The following is a 20,528-nucleotide window of genomic DNA, read 5'->3' on the forward strand; positions in this document are numbered from 1 at the left end:
CCAGGGCTGGTGATTGACAGGTAATGATGGTCAATAACAAGCAGAGGTGAAGGCTGGAGAGGTCCAAAAAGGGTCTGAAAACAGCAAAGCAAGTCCCTACATTGGCTTTTCATATATTCTAGAACCACATTTAAATCCCTAGCTCTGACTTAGAAAGCTCTCAACAATGCGGTCCCTCCTTACAGTACATCTTTGCCATCATCTCTGAATATATGCCTTAAATGCCTCCTACACTCTTTCCATGACATCCACCTTTCCTCCTGCCTTATTACCTCCTCTTACTCCCTCCTATAAAACTTCTCCTGTACTGCACCCTCTCTCTGGAATTCCCTACCATGTTCCATCAGACTCTCCCCCAGTTTTCAGAAATGTAATAACTCCTTGTAAGTTCACCATTTCTCAAGAATCCCTCCTGCAGTACTCCTCCTACACCTGTAAGGGTGTGCAGAGGAGTCAAGTTGAGGCCCAGAATTGGCAAGAATTAGAACAGTCCATGAGGTGAGCTGCCATCTTATTTTGGATATAAAACCCCAGCCATTCTTTTAGTTCTTTGCTTGCCAACTTTCTGTTTACAGGTCAGATGTCAGGTTATTCTTTGCTCCCCAGCCCTCCTTCCATAAACAGTTTCCCCATTTCCACGCAAATCCATATTCTTTGCAAAGGGGGACAGCCAGGACAGGTGTCCCGGGCCCAGTAGCTGACAGGGGCCCAGCGGCCACCGCTGCAAGTTGGCCCCAACCTCTGGCCAGGCCCGGCGGCCGGTCGAGGCTGAGCCCCAGCTCTCAATCAGCTGCAGGCCTCTTCCTCACTCTGTGTCCCACGCTGAGCTTCCAACACTTGCGGCATGCGATGGGCCTCACTATCAGTGCGCTGGAATTAAGCTGGGCCTCAGCTTCCGGAGCGTGCTGAATTTGGAAGAGGCCTGCAGCTGATGGAGAGTAAAGGCCTGGCCATGCCCAGCTGCCGGGCCTGGCCAGAAATTGGGGCCAACATACAGCACCGGCCGCCAGACCCCGCCTGACCATCCCCAAGGTAAGTCAATTTTTTATATGTTTTTGAGGGGGCTCTTTTTACATGTATTGGGGGGAGTGGGGTTCTTTTATATGTATTGATGGGGTGTGGGGGTCTTTTTATGTGTATTGGGAGAGTGAGGTTCTTTTTATGTGTATGGGGTGGGTGGGGGTATTTTTATATGTATTAGGGTGTGGGGATCTTTTTATATGTTTTGAGTGGGAGTGGGGGGCTTTTTAATATGTATTGGGGGAATGGGGGTCTTTTTAATATGTATTGGGGGAGTGGGGGTCTTTTTAATATGTATTGGTGAGAGTTGGGGTCTTTTTAATATGTATTGGGGGGTGGGTGTCTTTAATATGTATTGGGGGGTGGGTGTCTTTAATATGTATTGGGCGTGGGTGGGTGTCTTTTTAATATGTATTAGTCTTTATTATGTATTGGGGGTGGGGTTTTTTGGTATATATTTTGTGGGGGGGATTGTGTGAGAGTGGGGTATTTGACAGAAGGTGGGGGGCGAGTGAGAGGGGTGAGAGAGGGAGTGAGTCAGGAAAAGAGGGAGTAAGAGTGAGACACGGGAAATAAATACATGCGAGGCGGGAGGGTGGTGAGTGAGGAAGAGGAGTGAAACAGAAGGAAGAGATATACATGGGTGTGAAATGGGGGGGCTCGCAATACCACCGACACGGGGGGGGGCGGATGTAACTCTAGTCTTTGGTCCCGGGAAGTCTGTCTGCAGCCCTGCATGGGAGTATTGGGTGTTGGAGATGGGATTCGGTGAGGATATAGGAGCCTAAAAAAGACAAAAAATGGCCAGTGGGAGAGAGGAAGAACAAAGGGTTGAGTGAAAGTATGAGGGGGAGGCTGAAAGGAGGATAGGAGTACTGTGGAGGGCTGAATATAGGAGGAGAGCTAGAAAGGACTGAGTGGGGGGCTGGAGGATTGAGTAAGGAGGTGGGTTCTGGAGGGACATAGAGATCTTTGAATGATTTAAATGATGTGGGAGACCAGGCGCCTGATTCTGGTGGGAGGGAGATGAAGTGCTAAGAAACACTAGAGCTTAACATGGAAAAAGGAGGGGGGGGAAATAATGTGACTTCACTGCTGCTAAGCCACAGAGAGGTAGTTGGGAAGAGGAAGAGACACAGGGCCTATTTTAATGAGATTGTGGGAGAGGAGAAGAGGCAGTAGATGCTTCTCAAACCAAGAGCAAAAAGGAAACGCAAAACGATGTACACACTTCACACAGACAGGCAACCCACTGATGAATTACTGTACTGAAGATAGGGACAGGACAGTATTTAAAGTGATTGTGGTTGGGGCCTACTTCTGCTCTTCTAAATCATGGATGCGCAAACTGGACGGCGCGCTACCCAGGGAGGGCAGTAGACACTCTGTGACGCATCGCTATGGCAATCCAGCATCAAATAACGCTAAAGGGTCATGTGATGTGACGTCACACGCGTCACGTGACGTCACATGATCCCGCATCTTAATTTAATGCAGCTCTCAGGTAGGGAGGGGGGCACGAGCATCGAGGCAGGGAAGAGAGGGGGCGCAGCTGCAAAAGGTTGCACTCCCCTGTTCTAAATAAAGGATTAAGCCTTAATTGTGACCAACCTTTTCCTAGTGTCTATAGTCCTGTGGTGATCATACAGCTGTTATTTACGGTTAGTAATGTTATAGTAGAGCACTTGAAATGCAACTTCTCACATAAATGAGGGAGGATCCTGATTTCCTTGTTAATCAGATTATATGTAAATCAATTTTCTATATTAATTTCACACCTAGATGTGGAAGATGTAACTGGTTTTCCCATGATTGCCTAAGCAACTGTCATTTCCAAACTTTACCAAAGAGAAATCACATAGCTCTAAATTGGATTCATTAGCTATATTAAATCGGGTGCCGCTTTTTATTTCAGTTTATTTCCCTCAGATTTGTCAAAGTCTTCAAAGCCAGGAGACTTTGACAAATGGTGGCGGATGTACCGTATCAAAGTCTACTGGCAGCAAACCCAGGGAAAAACACCAGCACCAGATTTATCCAAATAAAAGAATCAATTGCTCTCAATGGGGGTCTATATACTGTACTAAGGAAAAAGTGGAGCAATTCTAGGGCAGAAAAATGTATCCTATGTATCAAAAAAAAATAGTTTCCTTTCAACTGGATTTTTCTTTTGATACATATGGTAAGTTTTTTTTCTGTTGTAGAATTACACCTCTTTTGCCTTGATACATAGGCTGAGATTCATTAATGGGTACTAAGCTTTAACATGCATTAACTCCCATTAATTTAAATAGGAGTTACGGGGTGCTAAAACATAGCAAATTTGAGTGAATATGGGCCATAAACCCATTATTCTTTATTAATAAGTTATTATAGTTTGCTAGGCTTGTTAACGTGTTGAAGCCAGCAGAGTGATACATCTTCCACTATTATTCTCACAAGTAATACAGTACCTGTTGAATTTTAAATTGAATTGAACAACAAACAAAAACAATTGTGCTATACTTACATCAACGTGTTATTTTTTTCAGGTACTCTTTCCAAGATGAAGAAGACATGTTTATGGTGGTAGACCTGTTGCTTGGAGGAGATTTACGTTATCACTTGCAGCAGAATGTGCATTTTAATGAAGAAGCTGTCAAACTCTACATCTGTGAGATTTCACTTGCACTAGACTATTTACAAAGACATCATATAATTCATAGGTAAGAGAACGAAGTTCACTTCCTTGTTTATCTAACGTTAAATGATAGTCATAAAAGCTTCTAACCAAAAGAAATATATAGCAACCTTCAAAAATGGTCGTTTGGGCATTAAATTGGCTTATTTGGGTCGGTAACAATATAATATGCCTCTTAAAGTCAATGGAGTATATGTATTTTTATTTTTGCAACTCAAATTTTATTTCCAAAATGCATAGACAGAATGTACTTTCCATACAATACATGAAACAATCCGACATCGATTACATCATGTCCAGAGAATATAAAAAGAAAGGTATACAGAACTTGGATATGGGAGGAGGGGACAGGGAAAAGGGTAACTTCCACTCCAGGCCTGACTCACTCTTATATTCAATTCTACACCTCTTACACACTCTCTTCCGTCTCAATGTACGGACCTGGACCAACCCGCTCAGAACTGTTACAAATACTGAAAGTGTGAACTATTCTACCACTACCACTAATCGGCTGCCAAACGAGAACGCACCTATAACTATCATTGCAATATTGTAGTCACACTCACCCCTGGTATATCTGATTGGGCTAGCCATGGAAATCAGACTTTTTGGAATTTGGTGCCTGTGTCATTTACCTGGCTTGTAAGCTTCTCCATTTGAGAGACAAACCAAATGTTGTTTCTAATTTTGAGATTAATGGAGAATCCTTTTGCTTCCATAATGCTGCGATCACGCATCTCGTCGCTGTTTCAAAATGTGCCACCAACTTGTTTTCTTCTCTGGACAGCTGTTGTGCTGGCCTGTTTAACAGAAACAGCCAGGGATTGAACACAATCTCGAGGTCTAAAATCCTCTGTAACCAACTGTGATTTTTCAGCTAGAGGGGCCGAATCCGAGGGCAAGACCACAGCATGTGTAGCAAGTCTGCTTGTTTGGGACACAATGGGGAGTACCCTGCAACAAATTTTGATCATTTTAGCGGGGTGAGGTACCATCTCATCAAAACTTTATATGCATTCTCCTTTAATGACGTGCAAATTGAGCTTTTTGCTACAGCCTCCAATATTTCCTCCCACTCTTCCATTTCTAGGGTTTCCCCCAAGTTTAACTCACATAGTGTTACGAATTGCAATGTTTGCATATAATCTGGACCAGAACAGATCACCTCCTTATATAATTGAGATGTCAGTCCCTCTGTGTCTGTTTTCAAAATACAAAGCTTTTCAAAAATGTGTTAATGGGGGAAAGGGTGACAGTTTCGTATAAAATGCTCAGACTTGGAAGTATCTAAAGAATTAAGAGTGGGAAATTTATTTTTCTGCCTTAATTTGTTCAAAGGTTTTAATATTTTTTCCTGCCTCCAAATCTCTAAGTCTAAGAATTCCTTTTTTTTTCAAAATGGTAAAATCTCGATTATTCAGGCCGGGAGCAAAGTTGGTGTTATCGAATATAGGGTTCATCAGCGTACCCCTAGAGGTTAACCCGCATTTAAATTTAGTGGCTTCCCAAACCTCCAAGGAATTGGCCATTGAGGAAAGTGGCTCTTTAAAGGACTTGCGACATGATTATTGTTTTTTGGGACCAGATTAGATTATATAATTCAATTGGAGAGCAAATATCTCACTCTATTTCTACCCACCGTTTCCGGCTGGGATCTGTGTGCCACTGTGATATCTGGCATAATTGGGCCGCTCTGTAATACAAGGTACCGCTAACCCTCCTGCCGATGCTGGTCTTTTGAGTATCCTTCCTCTAACTTTTGGTTTCTTAAAGTTCCAAATAACTTTGGTGATTAGGGCTTGTAGAGAAAGGATATCCTTTAACCGTATTGGTTGAGTCTGGAACAGAAAAAGTACTGTATACGGGGGAGAAGATTAATTTTGATGCAGTGTATCTTGCCAATTCAAGAAATGTTTTATGTAGACCAAACTCTGATATCTTCTTTTAATGTCCGAATCAATTTAGGGTAATTTGCCTGATACAGTGATTTGTAGTTACTTGTGTGAGAGAGCATGGAAAGAACAGGCATGGTAAGGCTATACAGGCATACCCCGGTTTAAGGACACTCACTTTAAGTACACTCGCGAGTAAGTACATCTCGCTCAATAAGCAAACGGCAGCTCACGCATGCGCCTGTCAGCACGTCCTGAACAGCAATACCGGCTCCCTACCTGTACCGAATCTGTGCGCAAGTGGGGAGACTATAGAGCCTGTTACACATGCGTTATTTACATCAGTTATGCACGTAGATGATTGCAGTAAGGTACATGCATCGATAAGTGGGAAAAAGGTAGTGCTTCACTTTAAGTACATTTTCGCTTTACATACACGCTCCGGTCCCATTGCGTACGTTAATGTGAGGTATGCCTGTACAGTATGTGTGTGTATAAATATATATCAAACAAACATATATATACACTAATTGGAAGGCTATAGTCAGTATTTGTTGCCTGGGAAAGTAGGAATTCCAGGCCCGGCTTTCTGTCTGCCTCCCTACAGCAGGATGATCAATTAATCACAGCTGAACTCTGCCATGAAATTTTAAGCATTTCCAAGTCTCCTTCGCTAGCTGAAAAATCAAGAGCAAGCCCTTTACTCTGCCATGGTTTCAGCTCTGAATCGTTAATGCTTTGCCCTCCTCAAGCCTGGTTTGAAATAAGTATTTATTTGATAGTGTTGACTTATGCTTCCTTTGTTCAGCATGCTACTGTACCTTTACCCCTGGTGTTGCCCTCACTCCTTTAATCCCAGGTGTTCTCTCAAGAATTTTGGCTATTCTTCCCCTTCCACCCTGAGCTCTTCCACCAGTGCGGTGCGTCCTATCGTACTTCAGGACCCTCATCAAAAGAAATTGTCAGCTATAGGCATCTACCGACACTGTGCACACTCCCTCTGCCAATGCAAACGACTTACCTGCCACACAGTGCAACCCTCTTATATTTGGCTCTTCTTTTTGTCAAACATTGTCATCTGCAGATGATGATGATGATGATGATGATGTTGGTCTAGTAAAAGGCACCATCATAGGAGAAAATATCAAATATAAAAACAAATGTAAATGATGAATACTGAATATTGTGGTGATCCGTGTTCTGAGGAAATCAGCATCTGCAAGTGATTATTTAAATGTTTTTATATTAATATGGAATACAGAAATAATAACTGTATGGACCGTCCAAACTTGCTGGACTAAATCTTGCCTTGTTTAGATGACCCGATGATTGGTGTTGTTTAAACATAGACTGTAAGATGAATGTTTTTTTTTAAAGGTGTTAAGGAGTGAGAAGGGCAAGGTAGGAATCCTCTGTTTGCTCACATGGAGCCGCAGGAGCATACACTACTAAATTGCCAGCCTGGTAGCTTTCCCAGAGCCCAGGGCCCAGGACTATAGTTTCCACCAGGCCCCTACCCCACTTTCTTTTACACACCTCCTTGCTCTCTCGATCTCCTCTATTCCCCTCCTTCTCAAACTCCTCCCCTCCCCCCATGTATTCCCCCTTCACTCTTCCACCTCTGCTCACTTTTTACCCCCTCACTCTTCCCCCTTACACCCCTTCCTGCACCCATCTGATCTCACTCAATGCCCCATGACACTCAATTTCCTACTCAATCACACCTCCCCACCCCCCACTGGCCACACACACAAACACAACACCCATACAATTTTCCCCCCACACACACAATACGAACACAAACTCCGCCCCACCCACAGTACCCCCACAAACCCCCCCTACGCGCACACAATTCCCCCAAAAACCTACTGCCATACAATATCTCTGCACAATACCTCCCCACAGAGACACACACAATACCCCCCCCACACACACACACACACACAATACCCTCACATATCTCTCTACACACACACAATGCCGCCACAAAAAACCTACACACACTATCCCCAAAAACCACCATGCTCACACAATACCCCCACAACCTCCCCACACACACACAATACCCCCAGAAAACTCTCCCCCCCACACACACAATACCCCCACAAACCCACTAATGCATAATACTCACACATCCCTACACACAATTCTCCTAACTCCACACCCCTCTATACACTACCACCACAACTTCTCCACACAAAAAAATCCTACACACACACTATCCCCAAAAACGTCCTCCCCCCACACACAAATAGCCCCATAATCCCCCCACACACACACACACACAATACTCCCACAAACCCTCAAGCAAAACACACACACAGTTCATACCCCCGCAAAAAAAAGTACACATAGAATGCCACCACAACCCCCCCCACACACAATACCCCCACAAACCCTCCCACAAACACAATACCCCCACAAACCTCCACTCACACACAATATCCCACAAATCTCCCCACACAATACTCCACAACCTCCCCCCCCCCCACAAACAATACCCCCAACACACAAAAAAACCCTACAAACACAATACCCCCACAAACCCCCCCTACACACAACACACACTTAGCTTGGTGCTGAACTCAGGTCTCCGATGCTGCGCCAGTCCTGCACATGTACCTGTATGCAGAAGTTGTGTCTGGGCGGACCCAACTTTTCGCATGGACTGGCAGCGGAGAAAGGCCTACAGCAGCTGGGGAGAGCTGGGGCCTGGCACCAATTGCAGACCTGAAAGCTGGATGCAAAAGTTTTCCAGACTCTTCCCCGCTGTCAGCAGCCCTGATTATTGAGTTAGTAGAAAAGAAGGAAATGAAAAAGTCAACAGTTTCAAAGGAAAGCAGTTAACATTTAAAAGGGGAATCTATCCATAAAACTGCATTAGACATCTAAACTCAAGGACACACTTCAGATACTAAACTGATTGTGTAATATATTTAATAGAGTGGAACTGATGTGAGTAGGAAAGGTTGCTGTACCATTAATAAATTATTGTCTCTTGTGTCATCTACCAACAAACTTAGGCTGAACTTTGTCCTTTTACTGTGCTTGTAAAGAGCTATTAAGTTTGCGTATTCTGTGGCCCCCCACCAATCTCTGCCAGAAGACATATTTCTCATCTAATTCACCATAGACACAAGCTTTAAAGATACATTTATTGATATATTGTTTTAGAACTTACTTAATAGTGGAATTGCATATAAAAATCAGCAGTGCTTGGAGCAATATGGGTGTAGAAGATGAAGATGAAGAGATCATGAATCTGATACTTTATCGATCTTGCACATAATTACAGTATTTTGCTTGTGTGACCAATAGTCAAACATACGAAAAGTTACCAAGCGCAAATAATTCTGACTCGCAAATAGAGATGGGCAAATTTATTCCCGAATTTGAATCGAGAGAGAGCTACGCAAAGTATGTTTAAATGAGTACTGTCCCACACTTTTTAAAAGGATTTCCATACCAACTATATAGAGTTGATAATAAGCCTAAGGGACCAACCAAATTACTGGAATGGTGTCAGACCCAACAGGACTCGAACACACAACCACTGATTTTCGAGGCCACAGCTATAATAGTGTGAGTTAAATCAGCTGATGGCTAGCACCAGTGTTGAGTATTATTGTCACATCCTACTTTTGAGCTGCTCACTGCTCATACATGTAGCTAATCTAGCTATTAGCGTATCTCACAGGTATCTCAGGTGTGCTCCACAAGGAACATTAAACTGCCGACCAGGAAGTGGAAGTGGTCTGATTTTAAAGGAAGCCAGGGGGAGGGAGCTTCTACAGGTATATGCACTAATTTTGGTGCTACATAACAGATATGAGCAAAATTGGCTACGGTATAACAGAACAGGGACAAAAATATTCACCGTTCCATCTGCCCGTGCCAGACACTACTAAATTAAAATAATTTATTTTACAATAAATAAAACTCTACTAACTGCAAGAAGCTATTCCACTTGCTTCCCATAGCACCCAAAGTATTATTGTGTTGACAAGTCTAAGGCCTCGGTCCCGCTGCGCTCGGTGGCGCGGGCAGCCACAAGCGAGTTCCCCACCAGCAGGGGAATCCTGTGGAGCCGGTCCCGGTCCCCCCTGGCTGCACAGCTTACTACACGCTGTGGCACGTCAGCCGCTATGGGACACAAGAGAATGGTGATCCCTAGCTTTGACGCGTCACGTGGTGTGGCTGTGAGCCAATGGTGAGGGGAGGCTTCGGGAGGAGGAGAGGCTTCGGGGGGCGGGGAGGAGAGTGGAGTGAAAGCAGCGTGAGTGCGTGTCTGTGTGTATGTGTGTGTGTCTGAGTGCGTGAGTGCCTGCCTGTGTGTGTATGTGTGTGCCTGTGTGTGTGCGCGTGTGTGTGTGTGTGTATATGAGTGCCTGCGTGTGTGTGTGTGTGTGTGTGTGTGTGTGTATGAGTGTGTGTGTGTGTGTGTTGCTTACCATCAGCAGCTCCAGCCCGAGCCCGTGGAGGGAGGGAGGGGGGGGGGAGAGTAGCGGGTCCCTCCGCTCAAGCCACGCCCCCCCTCCCTGTCAAGCCTCCCACTCCCGCCCACCTCCCGTTCCGGCTCCCGCTCCCTACAGACCGCATATCTCGGTCTGTGTATGTCAGCGCCCCACCTGTCTGCAGTGCGGGCGCGCTGACTCTGGGAGCGGGGCCTTAGCCTAAGGCACTTTAGGAATGGGATATGGTGTCAGGCCCAACAGGATCAGAATTTGAACCCACACAATCTCTGTTATTGAGAAAAACAGCTCTAGTAGTGTGAGCTAAAACGGTTGATGTGTTGCAGTGCACATTGTCTACCAAGTCTAATTTGCTTTATTTTGTACAATATCCTCTGTGGAACCGTATCAAAGCCTTTGAAAAATCTAAGTAGACCACATCAACTGCATTACCCTAATCTAAATTCCTACTTACCTCTTCAAAGAAACTAATAAGGTTAGTTTGGCATGATTTCTTTGTTAATTCATGCTGACTATTACTAATAGTTTTGTTTTTAATTAGGTATTCCTTAAATTATTTCCCGTACTAAACCTTTAAGTAGCTTCCCCAATATTGATGTTAGGTTTACAGGTCTGTAATTCCCTGTTTGTGATCTAGCTCCCTTTTTAAATATTGGCACCACATCTACGTTATGCCAATTTTGTGGTACTGAGCCTGTGGAAATTGAGTAATTGAATATTAAATGTAATGATTTGGCTATTGCTGAACTTAGCTCGTTAAGAACTCTTGGATATACAGTATGCCATCGGGGCAAGGTGCCTTATATACTTTAATTTTTATCAAGCCGCCTATGAACTTCTTCCTCAGTTAACCAATTGTTTGTTAATATAGAGGTTGTGGCTTCCTCCTGCAACACTACTATTGCAATTGATTCTTCCCTGGTAAATACAGAGGCAAAGAATTTGTTTAATAATTCTGCTTTTTCCTTATCTCCAATAATATGCCTGCCCATCTCACACTGAAAGAATCCTATATTTTCTTTTCTCGTTGATTTGTTATTAAGGTAATTTAAGAACTTTTTTTAGGATTGATCTTACTTTCTATTGTAATCCTTTTTTCCTTTTCAAATTTTTGCTAATTAGATTGCTCTTTTGTTGCATTCCTTATCTTTCTGATTCCATCCCTTCTGACTTTAAAAATCTAAATGCCTGTCTCTCCTTTTCCATTCCTCCCTTACTTGTTTATGTAGCCACATTGGTTTAGACTTGTTTCTTTTATATTTATTACTTAAGGGTATACACTGATAAGTGTGCTTTTCTAACAATGTTTTAAAGACTGCCCATTTATCTTCCACATTTTCACCTGTAGAAACATCACCCCAATATATTCCTTCTAGATTATTCCTCCATTTATTAAAATCTGCATTTTTAACATTTTAAGTCTTTGTTTGAACCCATGTAATATGATTTTTGATCATTTATTTCAAATGAGACCATGGTACAGTATAATCACTGTTTCCCAAATGTTTCTGGACTTTGAATATTTGTTATTACAGTATTGTCGCTCTCCTGGTTGGTTCCTCAATATTTTGAGACATGTATTTGTCTTTAAGCACCCCTAAAAACCTGTTTCCTTTCATTGTAATGCTAATCTCATTGCCCCAGTCTGGATAATGAAAATCACCCATTATGCAAACAGGACTTAATTTTGATGCCTTCTCCTTTTGCAAAAGTATTTTTGCTTCATCTCTCTCGCAGATATCTAGTGGTTTACAGCATATCCCTACAAACATTTTTTTCTACTTTTCCCTCCACTGCTAATTTCTATCCACAAGGTCTCTACATTTTCATTATTCCCTTCATAAACATTGTCCCTTATAATAGGTTTTAGATCCGGTTTAACATGTAAACATACTCCACCTCCTCTTCTATTTGCTGGATCTTTCTGAAAAAGGGAATAACCCTCTAAATGAACCTCAGTCATGAATTTCATCCCACCATGTTTCAGTAATGCCTATAATATCATACTGCTCCCTTGTAGCTATTAATTCAAGCTTCGCCATTTTATCTGTCAGGCTTCTTGCATTAGCAAGCCTGCATTTAAGGTTTAGTCAAGTTTGTAGTATTATATTATATGCTCCTGCCTTTCTATTCCAATTGTATTTTATCTTGAGAAGTTTACTAGTATTATCTGTATTTAATATGGGTGTCTCCCTGCTTGCCAAGTTCCCACTTTCCCCCATTCTACCTCCCTGACCCTTGCTATTACCCCATCCCGCTATCCTATTTAGTTCATTATCTGTTTCATGTTCCTCCCCCAACCATCCTGTCTCTGTATTGCATATGTATTCAAAGTTACTTTGTCCAGGTCATTAAATATATCTAAGTGGTATTTTACGCACATCGAGTATTTAAGAGTAGACCTCATCTAAAGGATTACCTTTTCTCTCTTCATTTTCAATAACAGATTAAATAAAACATGTTTTCTGACACACACAATAAAAATGAGGTGAAGCCCAGCTGTGACAGGGGTGCTAGCCATCAGCTGGTTTAGCTCACACTGCTAGAGCTATGGCCTAGAAAAGCAGTGGTTGTGGGTTGTAGTCCTGTTGGTTCTGACACGATTCCAGTCATTATGTTGGTGTCTTAGGCTTATTATGAACTCTGAAGAGCAAAGAATCCACGCTCGGGCTGTCTCTTGGATTTCAACTTAGAAGAACCCCTTAGCTTTGGAAAAGATGATGTCACTTTCTGTAAACATTCAACCTGAATGTTCGGACAGATCCCTTATAGTCTAATAACAGAGGGCTCAAAACATAACACATTTAATAATAGGTAAATGGTTGTTTGCTTTACCTTAAAAGTCACTTTTATATAACTAGGTATATCGGTATACTTTGGTATAAATAAGTGTATAAGTATAGCACTTTGATACATATGTCTGTCAAGTAAAGTCTACTGCTACCTAAAGTATGCTATACCAAAAACTACAGTTATTTGTGCAAATACATACAGTAGTTTGATTTAGTAAGTACCAGTTGATTGTTTGACATATTTTCCAAACATTAGACTTCACTATTGTACATTTTAAATCAGCAATTACCCCCCGCCCAAGAAGTCTATATGAGTTTAACTCATGTAATCTTTGTGGTCTATGGATTCTATTCTAGTAGCACTGAATTATGACAAATCACTTCTAAAGTGAGAACTCTTTTGACTAGCTGTGAACTAATTGTCAATCAGATGAATGACGTTCTGATATAAATAAGAAACAGAGAGCTGGACAAACACATATAAACAAAAAACGGTAATCAGTGCACTGTAAATAGAAAGTGCACTAAATATGGAGGTTGAGTATAAAATAATCCAAAGTGGGAGGATACCAAGCAGAGCAAACCATCTGACGCCCACTGGGAGGCAAACTCTGAGTCATCCCAGCAGACTCTGTCTATGTGTACTCTGCCCGGATATGGGAGTGGGCCAGCACCTGAACGATGGCCACAATGTTTATTGGGACATCCCCTTCCAAACACTGCTTTCTGGTCTTATAAATGGCTAGCTTAGTCAATGCCAGGGCAGGTTGATGAGGAGATCCCTAGGCTTATTGTCCCGGGAAATTGAAAAAGAAGCACTAACACCTAACTACTAATATACATGAAAAAGAAATGATCCATTTCCTTAAAGTGACATAAAAGTGTACATACAGATTAGGTATACAACTGTACTGGTCAGAAAAAATGGTCTCTGATCTCTGATGGTGGTCACACGCAAATGGTGTTCAGTCCTGCTTCCGGAGTCCTGAGGGGAGGGATTTCCACGTCCCTCCAAGAAAAATGGAAAACTAAAAAGATAGACATCCTCTGGCGCGTGGACCAAGTGTGATAGGTCACATTCATTCAAAAGGATGTGACATACATCATCTCTTAAAGTGATGTCACATCCTTTTGAACTAATGTGACCTATCACATGGTACAGCAACCAATAGGATTGTCTTCAATCCCATTGGCTGTAATACCATATGATATAGCCATGTGGTTTTAAGGATTTAAGGTTTTAATTAGTACCTCCCTTGGAAATGACGTCACATCCTTAAAAAAACAAAGAGGCAGGCACATGATACAGCATCCAATCAGATTGGAGCTGTACCATCTGACCCTAAAATGTGATGTCACAGGCCATATAAAAGGGTTGTAAATCTCATTTTACCTCAAGAAGCCGACGAGACAGCATCCTGTTGTGGATTTACTATGGGGCTTGTATTGAAAGAAGAAGATAGAAGATTAAAGAAAAGATAAAAATAATTACAGATGAAGACAGAAGACGGTGATAGAATATACAGTAAAAGAAAGAAGATTTTTTTTTACCTGATGCTGGTCTTCGAGGTAGATGGCGTTGGATTACATGTGATGACGTTGCGATACGAGAGCTTCCAGATACGCCGGGATTCAGAGGGTGAAGACTTCTAAAGGTAAGAAAAATATTGAATGTATGAAATTATTGTTTTTTCAGGGTTTTTTATTGTATTTATTTATGTTTGTATATTTGCTTGCCCATTGACTGATATTGTATTAATCTGTGCCAGATAAATACAGTGACAGCCAATGCATTTTTTGGCAAATGCTTGTTTTCTATTAATTGTTTTTTTTTCGATTTCTGTTTATTGTTTGGATTAAATTGTTTGGAATTTGGGTGGCTTGTTTTTAGTACATTTTAAGATTGGTTAGCGTTTTAAATTAATTAGTTGTTTTGTTGGCTACTGGTTTAAATTCATTAATTGTTTCGTTGGCTTGTGCTTTTATTTCTTCAATTGATCGGTTGTCTAGTGCTTTAATTTATTTATTGAATTTGCCGCCTAGTGCTTTTATGTATTTAATTGATTGTTTGGCTAGTGCTTTTATTTCTTGAATTGATGTTTTTAGGTGCTTGTGTATCTTTTATTTTTGTGTATTTTTGGCCTTCATGTTTTTTTTTAGGGTGACCATTGACTGCTATAGTGTAAAGGTCGTACTCGCCACAAACCGGGACCGGACCACGGGGCTGAGGTGGGGATGTGAATACACCGACCTTAGGCCGCGCAGCCGGTTCAGGATTGCGCTGTTTGTAGTCGTTCATAGCAGGGTCAGGATTGGAGACAGTAGCAGCATCGATATCCAAACAGGGGTTCGGCAACGGGAAGTCAAGTGCGCTCCGCTTCAGCGAAAGAGCAGCAGCAGCGCGGGAGTGGCCTCTGCGCGAGGAGCGGGAATGGCCCATGGTACCGGTAACTGCAAAGGGAGAAGGCAGACCGGGCTAGGCACACTGCAGGGCAGCACTGGCAAACCAGTGCTTCAGCGCAGGAGTCCAGAACAGGCCCCTGCACGGAGAGAGAGCAGCAGACCTCAGGACTCAGAAGGCAGGCCTCTGCTATGGGAAAGGTAGCCGGCCTCAAGGAACGGGGAGCAGAAGGATACACTGGGAATTCAATGCTTAAGCACAGGAACCAGGACGCGGCCTCCGCAATGGAGATACACAACAGGCCCCAGGAACCAGGAACAGGGAACAGGAACTAGGAACCAGAACCAGGAACAAGAACCAGGAATAGGACAGCCAAACAGGTAGCTTGTGGCAAACACAGTTATATCCTATGACAAATGACTATGCTCGGCACTGAGGCACTGTGAGGGAACAGTATATAAAGGGCAGAGAGCCAATCACAGGAGGGAGGTGTGTGAGCATTCCTCCAATTACGGAGCACAGGGCTGACGCTGTAGTGAAAGGCAGCACATGTGAAATTGATTGCCAGAGGGAGGCTTTGAAAACTGCAGAGATCTGCAAGGCTAGAATTAAAGCCAGAAACGGATTCCTTACATATAGTGGCTTATCATGTCCATATTATATGGGTATGATGTACAAATATGTATGTATGTCTTTATTTATATAGCGCCATTAATTTACATAGTGCTTTACAATAGTAATACACGTGACAATCCTATAAATAACAAATAGATCATGGGAATAAGTGCTTCAGACATAAAAGTAAAATTTTTGAAGAGAAGTCCCTGCTCTGAAGAGCTTGCAATCTAATTGGTAGGTAGGAAAAACATACAGGGCATTCTGGTAAGTGTGTTTGCAGGGGCCAAGCTTTATGTATCATGTGTATAGTATTAGCCACGGTGCTACTCATAGGCTTATTTAAGCAAGTGTGTCTTAAGGTGGGTCTTAAAGTATGCCAATCAATGGGTAGAGGGTGGGTATAGTTGTCTCGAGGTGGGTGGTTAGGCCTCCCGGGTGGGTAGCGGGGGAGTGGGTTAACCCCTTAATTACTATAGCGGTTATTAACCGCTAAGGTGATAAAGGGGTTAGGAGCCATTAGATTGAATTGTTTCTTGTATTCTTGCTGGAATCGGAGGACATGGACCTGGAGTATTCAGACCAGGATGCCATTCATGATGGCAGGGTACAGTAAGTTGAACGTTTTATTTACTTTATTGCTAATAGCTGGCTGCCTAATGTTTGATTTAATAATGGGCAAATGCACTATTATCCATATCTGGATAATAGTCATTTTGCCCATTACTGTACTATATGTGTTGGGAGGGTGGGTAGTAGTCCCAAGGATGGATGTTTAGTCCTACCGGGTGGTAGCGGAAGGTGTTAACCCCTTCATTACCATAGCGGTATTAACCGTTAAGGCAATTGAGGGGTTAACTCCACCCGCAACCCCCACAACAAGGCCTAAACACCCACCAAGGGCCAAATACCACCTTCACCCACCCCTTTTACCCGCAATAAACCTGGCACCGGTAGTTAACGCCTTCATTGCCTTAGCACAGATGGCTGAAGCTGGGATATCCTTCAAACCCGATCCGGTGAGGTCGGGTCTTGAGGACTGGAATCGAGATCCAATGACTTAGATTAAAATTCCCCAGGTAAAATAAATCAAGTTTCTCTTATGTAATGTACTGTTAAAAAGAGTTTCACATAAGCCCTACTCTCGCTGCCGAGCATTAATACACTAGGATTGAAAAAAATAATTAAAGAAGAAATAGAAAGTGAAGCATATTTTATACCTTGAAATGAATACAGTAGCTATTCTCTGCCCTTTGTACTTTAAATCTGACTGAGATTACTTTCCAGCAGGAATGGTTCCAAATTCAGCAAAGACAAGGCAACAATCTTTTTCATGTTATGAATATTTTTACAGCAGAAACATAAATCCGAGTTTATCATTTGTGGATAAAATGAAATGCTATTTACGTGGAGAGAGAGAGGACAGGAGATAAATACTAGAATATACCCACAGTTAGGCTGAAAATTATGAAATATATTGAAGTGTCGCACACACTTTTTTGAAATCCCATAGACTATTATTTCCATAACTAGGAGAACAGAGATGTGTAAAATGTCTAGTGTTATGTGCATTTGTTTGCTGGTTTGCAATTGTATTTATGAAACTGTATCAGTTTTGTCTGGAAATAATTTTGTAATTTAAAAAAATTAATTCATTTGAAAATAAAATCAACCAGTGAATCCGTGACTGAAAGCTCTACTCTACAAAACATTTAGACTAATTTTAGTACTCACCAAATTTGCGCAAGTACAGTACTACTGTATTAGAGCGAAGAATCTAAAGTTCCCATGCTGGAATCAAAACTACATGTACTGTATAAACATACTTTGTCACATATAAATGCAGGTATAATGTCTTTGACCATAAGGATAACAGCAATGTTATTCTGCTCTACTATTCATTAAACCACATGCTAGGAAGCTCTATTGTCACAGCATACAGATGCAGTGGCCTTATCCGCCGATTTCTCGGGTTGACTTCCTTGGCACACCCGGTCTTGGTGCGTGATTTCTTGAAAATTTCCCACATTAAGACTGATTATGATTTTACTAGTGTTTTGATAGAGTGCAGAAAATTGAATTTTAGCGTAGTCTGCAATACCGTCGAGAAACTCAAGTGGACGATCGCGAGTTATTGTCTTAAAAATCTAATTGCAAGGCAACCTGTCTTTTATTCCCATACAGCACCAAGTGTGTGTAATTTTAATTTGAAAATTAAAAAGATGAACACGCCAAAAATTATTTTTACAGAATGAAATGTTTCATTTGTACAGGATAATAAAGTCAAAATGAAAAATTCACAAATACAATGTCGCCTCTTCTTCCAAATGTAAAATGTTTATTCTGCGCATGCATGTATGTCACAATAGAACCTTGTTGAAACGCGCATGCGTGTCACAATAGACCCTTGTTGAAACACGCATGTGTGTCACAATGGAACCTGTCGAAATGCATATGCGTGTTATCGCGTGTGTCAATATGGTACCTTGTTGAGAATAAAATTACTACTGTACAGGGGTAGTTCCATGAATTACAGAATTTATTTTATAGATTTACAGTATATAATTGTAACACATTTCCCCCACCCCCCACCTCTGGAAGATATTGCTGCGGTTACTGCTGTTTGTGGAGCGTGCAAACCTGTGAGGGTCCAGGAGAGCTGAGTGGTCTGCGATGGTGTGGGGAAACAGGACAGGCTTTTGGTGATAGTTAGTCTTCATTCAGGATGTCAGCAACTCCAGCTCTAGTTGTCTCCAGGATTCCCAGAGACAGTCCCCACCAGAACAGACTTCTTCCACACCCCTGCACAATAGACTGCAAACTCAGGCAGGTGTACACAATAAGGGATGCTTATTAAGCAGTCACTGCAGATGTTACACAGCGGATGCAGATGGATGTCAAAGGATCCCAGGTTTCTTGATGGTGCTTGGCATTGTGGTAATGGTAAGGCCTCTCATCTCTCTTAGCCAGCCAGTCCAGGAGGGACTGACTTGTAGGTCTCACCCCCAAGACAGGAGGAACGTAACTCACCTCCTTTCCCTAGGAGGGGTGGAAAAGGACTCCCTCCTTGCTTCCTCACCACAGGAGGGGGGGAGAAGAACTAACTATAATTTAGCACTTCCTCTCTGATACACCATAAGGGGAGGACATAAGGTCTGTACCATGATTGGCTATACACAGACCCTTGTGACACCACCTCTTCCATCACTCAGAGAGTCAGTAGGAGGTGGGGTCAATGCCCCTAGAATAGCCTGTCACAGCCTAGAGCTCCTAAGGGCTTACATGACAGGGGGTAGAGAGGCAGTCTGGACCAGCCATGGCTACATAGTATATACTGTATTCAATGAGATATTTATATATATTTAAATGGCATTTGTACTTTATGTACAGTATACTGTAGTACAACTGCAAGTGTATCTAAACAGTAAAATCAACTTGTTTTCAAGATTTATATACTGTATACTGTCTGTTACTTAGATATTTATATATACAGCTTAACCCCGTTATAGCAACATCAAATACAACGCGGATCTCTTATAACGTGGTGTGAGCGTGGCTCCCAATAATAAGCAGCAGATCTCCTACCATGTCGCTTTCTATCCTCCCTGATTGTCATGTGCCAGGCTGCAGGGAGCTTGCTGTCTGCGCTCCCCCCTCCCCCCCACTTCTCCTCGACTCCGGCGTCAAATGAAGTCACGTGACCCCCCGGCATGATTTAACGTCGGTTACCATGGTGACGCATCGCTCTGACGTAGTGAATTTGTAAATTAAGACCTGAACACACAGGGCAACACAATAACAGCATAAAACGGTACTAAAATATAAAACAACAACGCCAGAAAGTGAGACATAAAAAAAGCTCTGATTCTCTCTGATCAGTGGGATCTCTGTCAGTCTGATCCTATCACCCACTCTGCTGTCAGAGAGCCAGGAAATGCTCAGGTATTTAACCCATCCAGGTTCATTGTTAACCCCTCCCCGCCCCCCCACCCCCAGCCTCAGGTTTTTAACCCCAGGAAAAGGCATAGGGAAGACCCCTGCCAGATAGAAATGGCAGATACTTCAAACAAATGGAAGTTTACTTTAGAAGAACAAATTGTTGCGCTTGATAGAATCAAATCTGGAGTCCAGCAAACTCAAGGGGCTTGAGACCTAGGAGTGAACAAGTCTACAGTTCGTAGATGGAAAAAGGAGGAGGAGAAACTTTATGATGCAGCTACTGTAAGTCCATAGAAACAGACCATGAACTGAAACAGAATCGTCTCTGTCTGGACCCCATCTGCAAACGCAAGCCAAAAAGTTGCATAACCAACCAACTTCACGGAAATGAGCCAACCTCATTCACGGCTAAATCGCTTTAAAAGGCGACATGGAATAACCAAAAACACTATATCAGGAGAGATACATTCAGCTGACGATGAAGCTGCAGGCTCATACCCTGCCCAGCTTCGGAAGATAATTTAAAATGGTGGCTATACCACAGAACAGGTGTATAACTGCGATGAGACCGGACTGTGTTACAAAATGTTATCGAATACCACTCTGGCATGTAAGAATAATGATCAGCAAAAACAAAGCTTTAAACAAAATAAATACAGAGTGACCATACTTTTTTGTGTTAATCAAACAAGAAATCACAAACTAAAGCCACTTTGT

General features: G+C 42.4%; 1 protein-coding gene across 1 annotated transcript in view; it reads left to right on the top strand.

Moving 5' to 3' along the window:
- Nucleotides 1-20,528, top strand: part of STK32B (serine/threonine kinase 32B) — a 254,262-nt gene that overhangs the window by 107,135 nt on the left and 126,599 nt on the right. Inside the window, exon 4 of the mRNA XM_075569517.1 lies at nt 3,552-3,725. Within this exon, the coding sequence (XP_075425632.1) occupies nt 3,552-3,725 (174 nt within the window). The remainder of the gene's footprint in view (nt 1-3,551; nt 3,726-20,528) is intronic.

Source organism: Ascaphus truei, chromosome 1, assembly GCF_040206685.1.
Source record: "Ascaphus truei isolate aAscTru1 chromosome 1, aAscTru1.hap1, whole genome shotgun sequence".
NCBI lineage: Eukaryota > Metazoa > Chordata > Amphibia > Anura > Ascaphidae > Ascaphus > Ascaphus truei.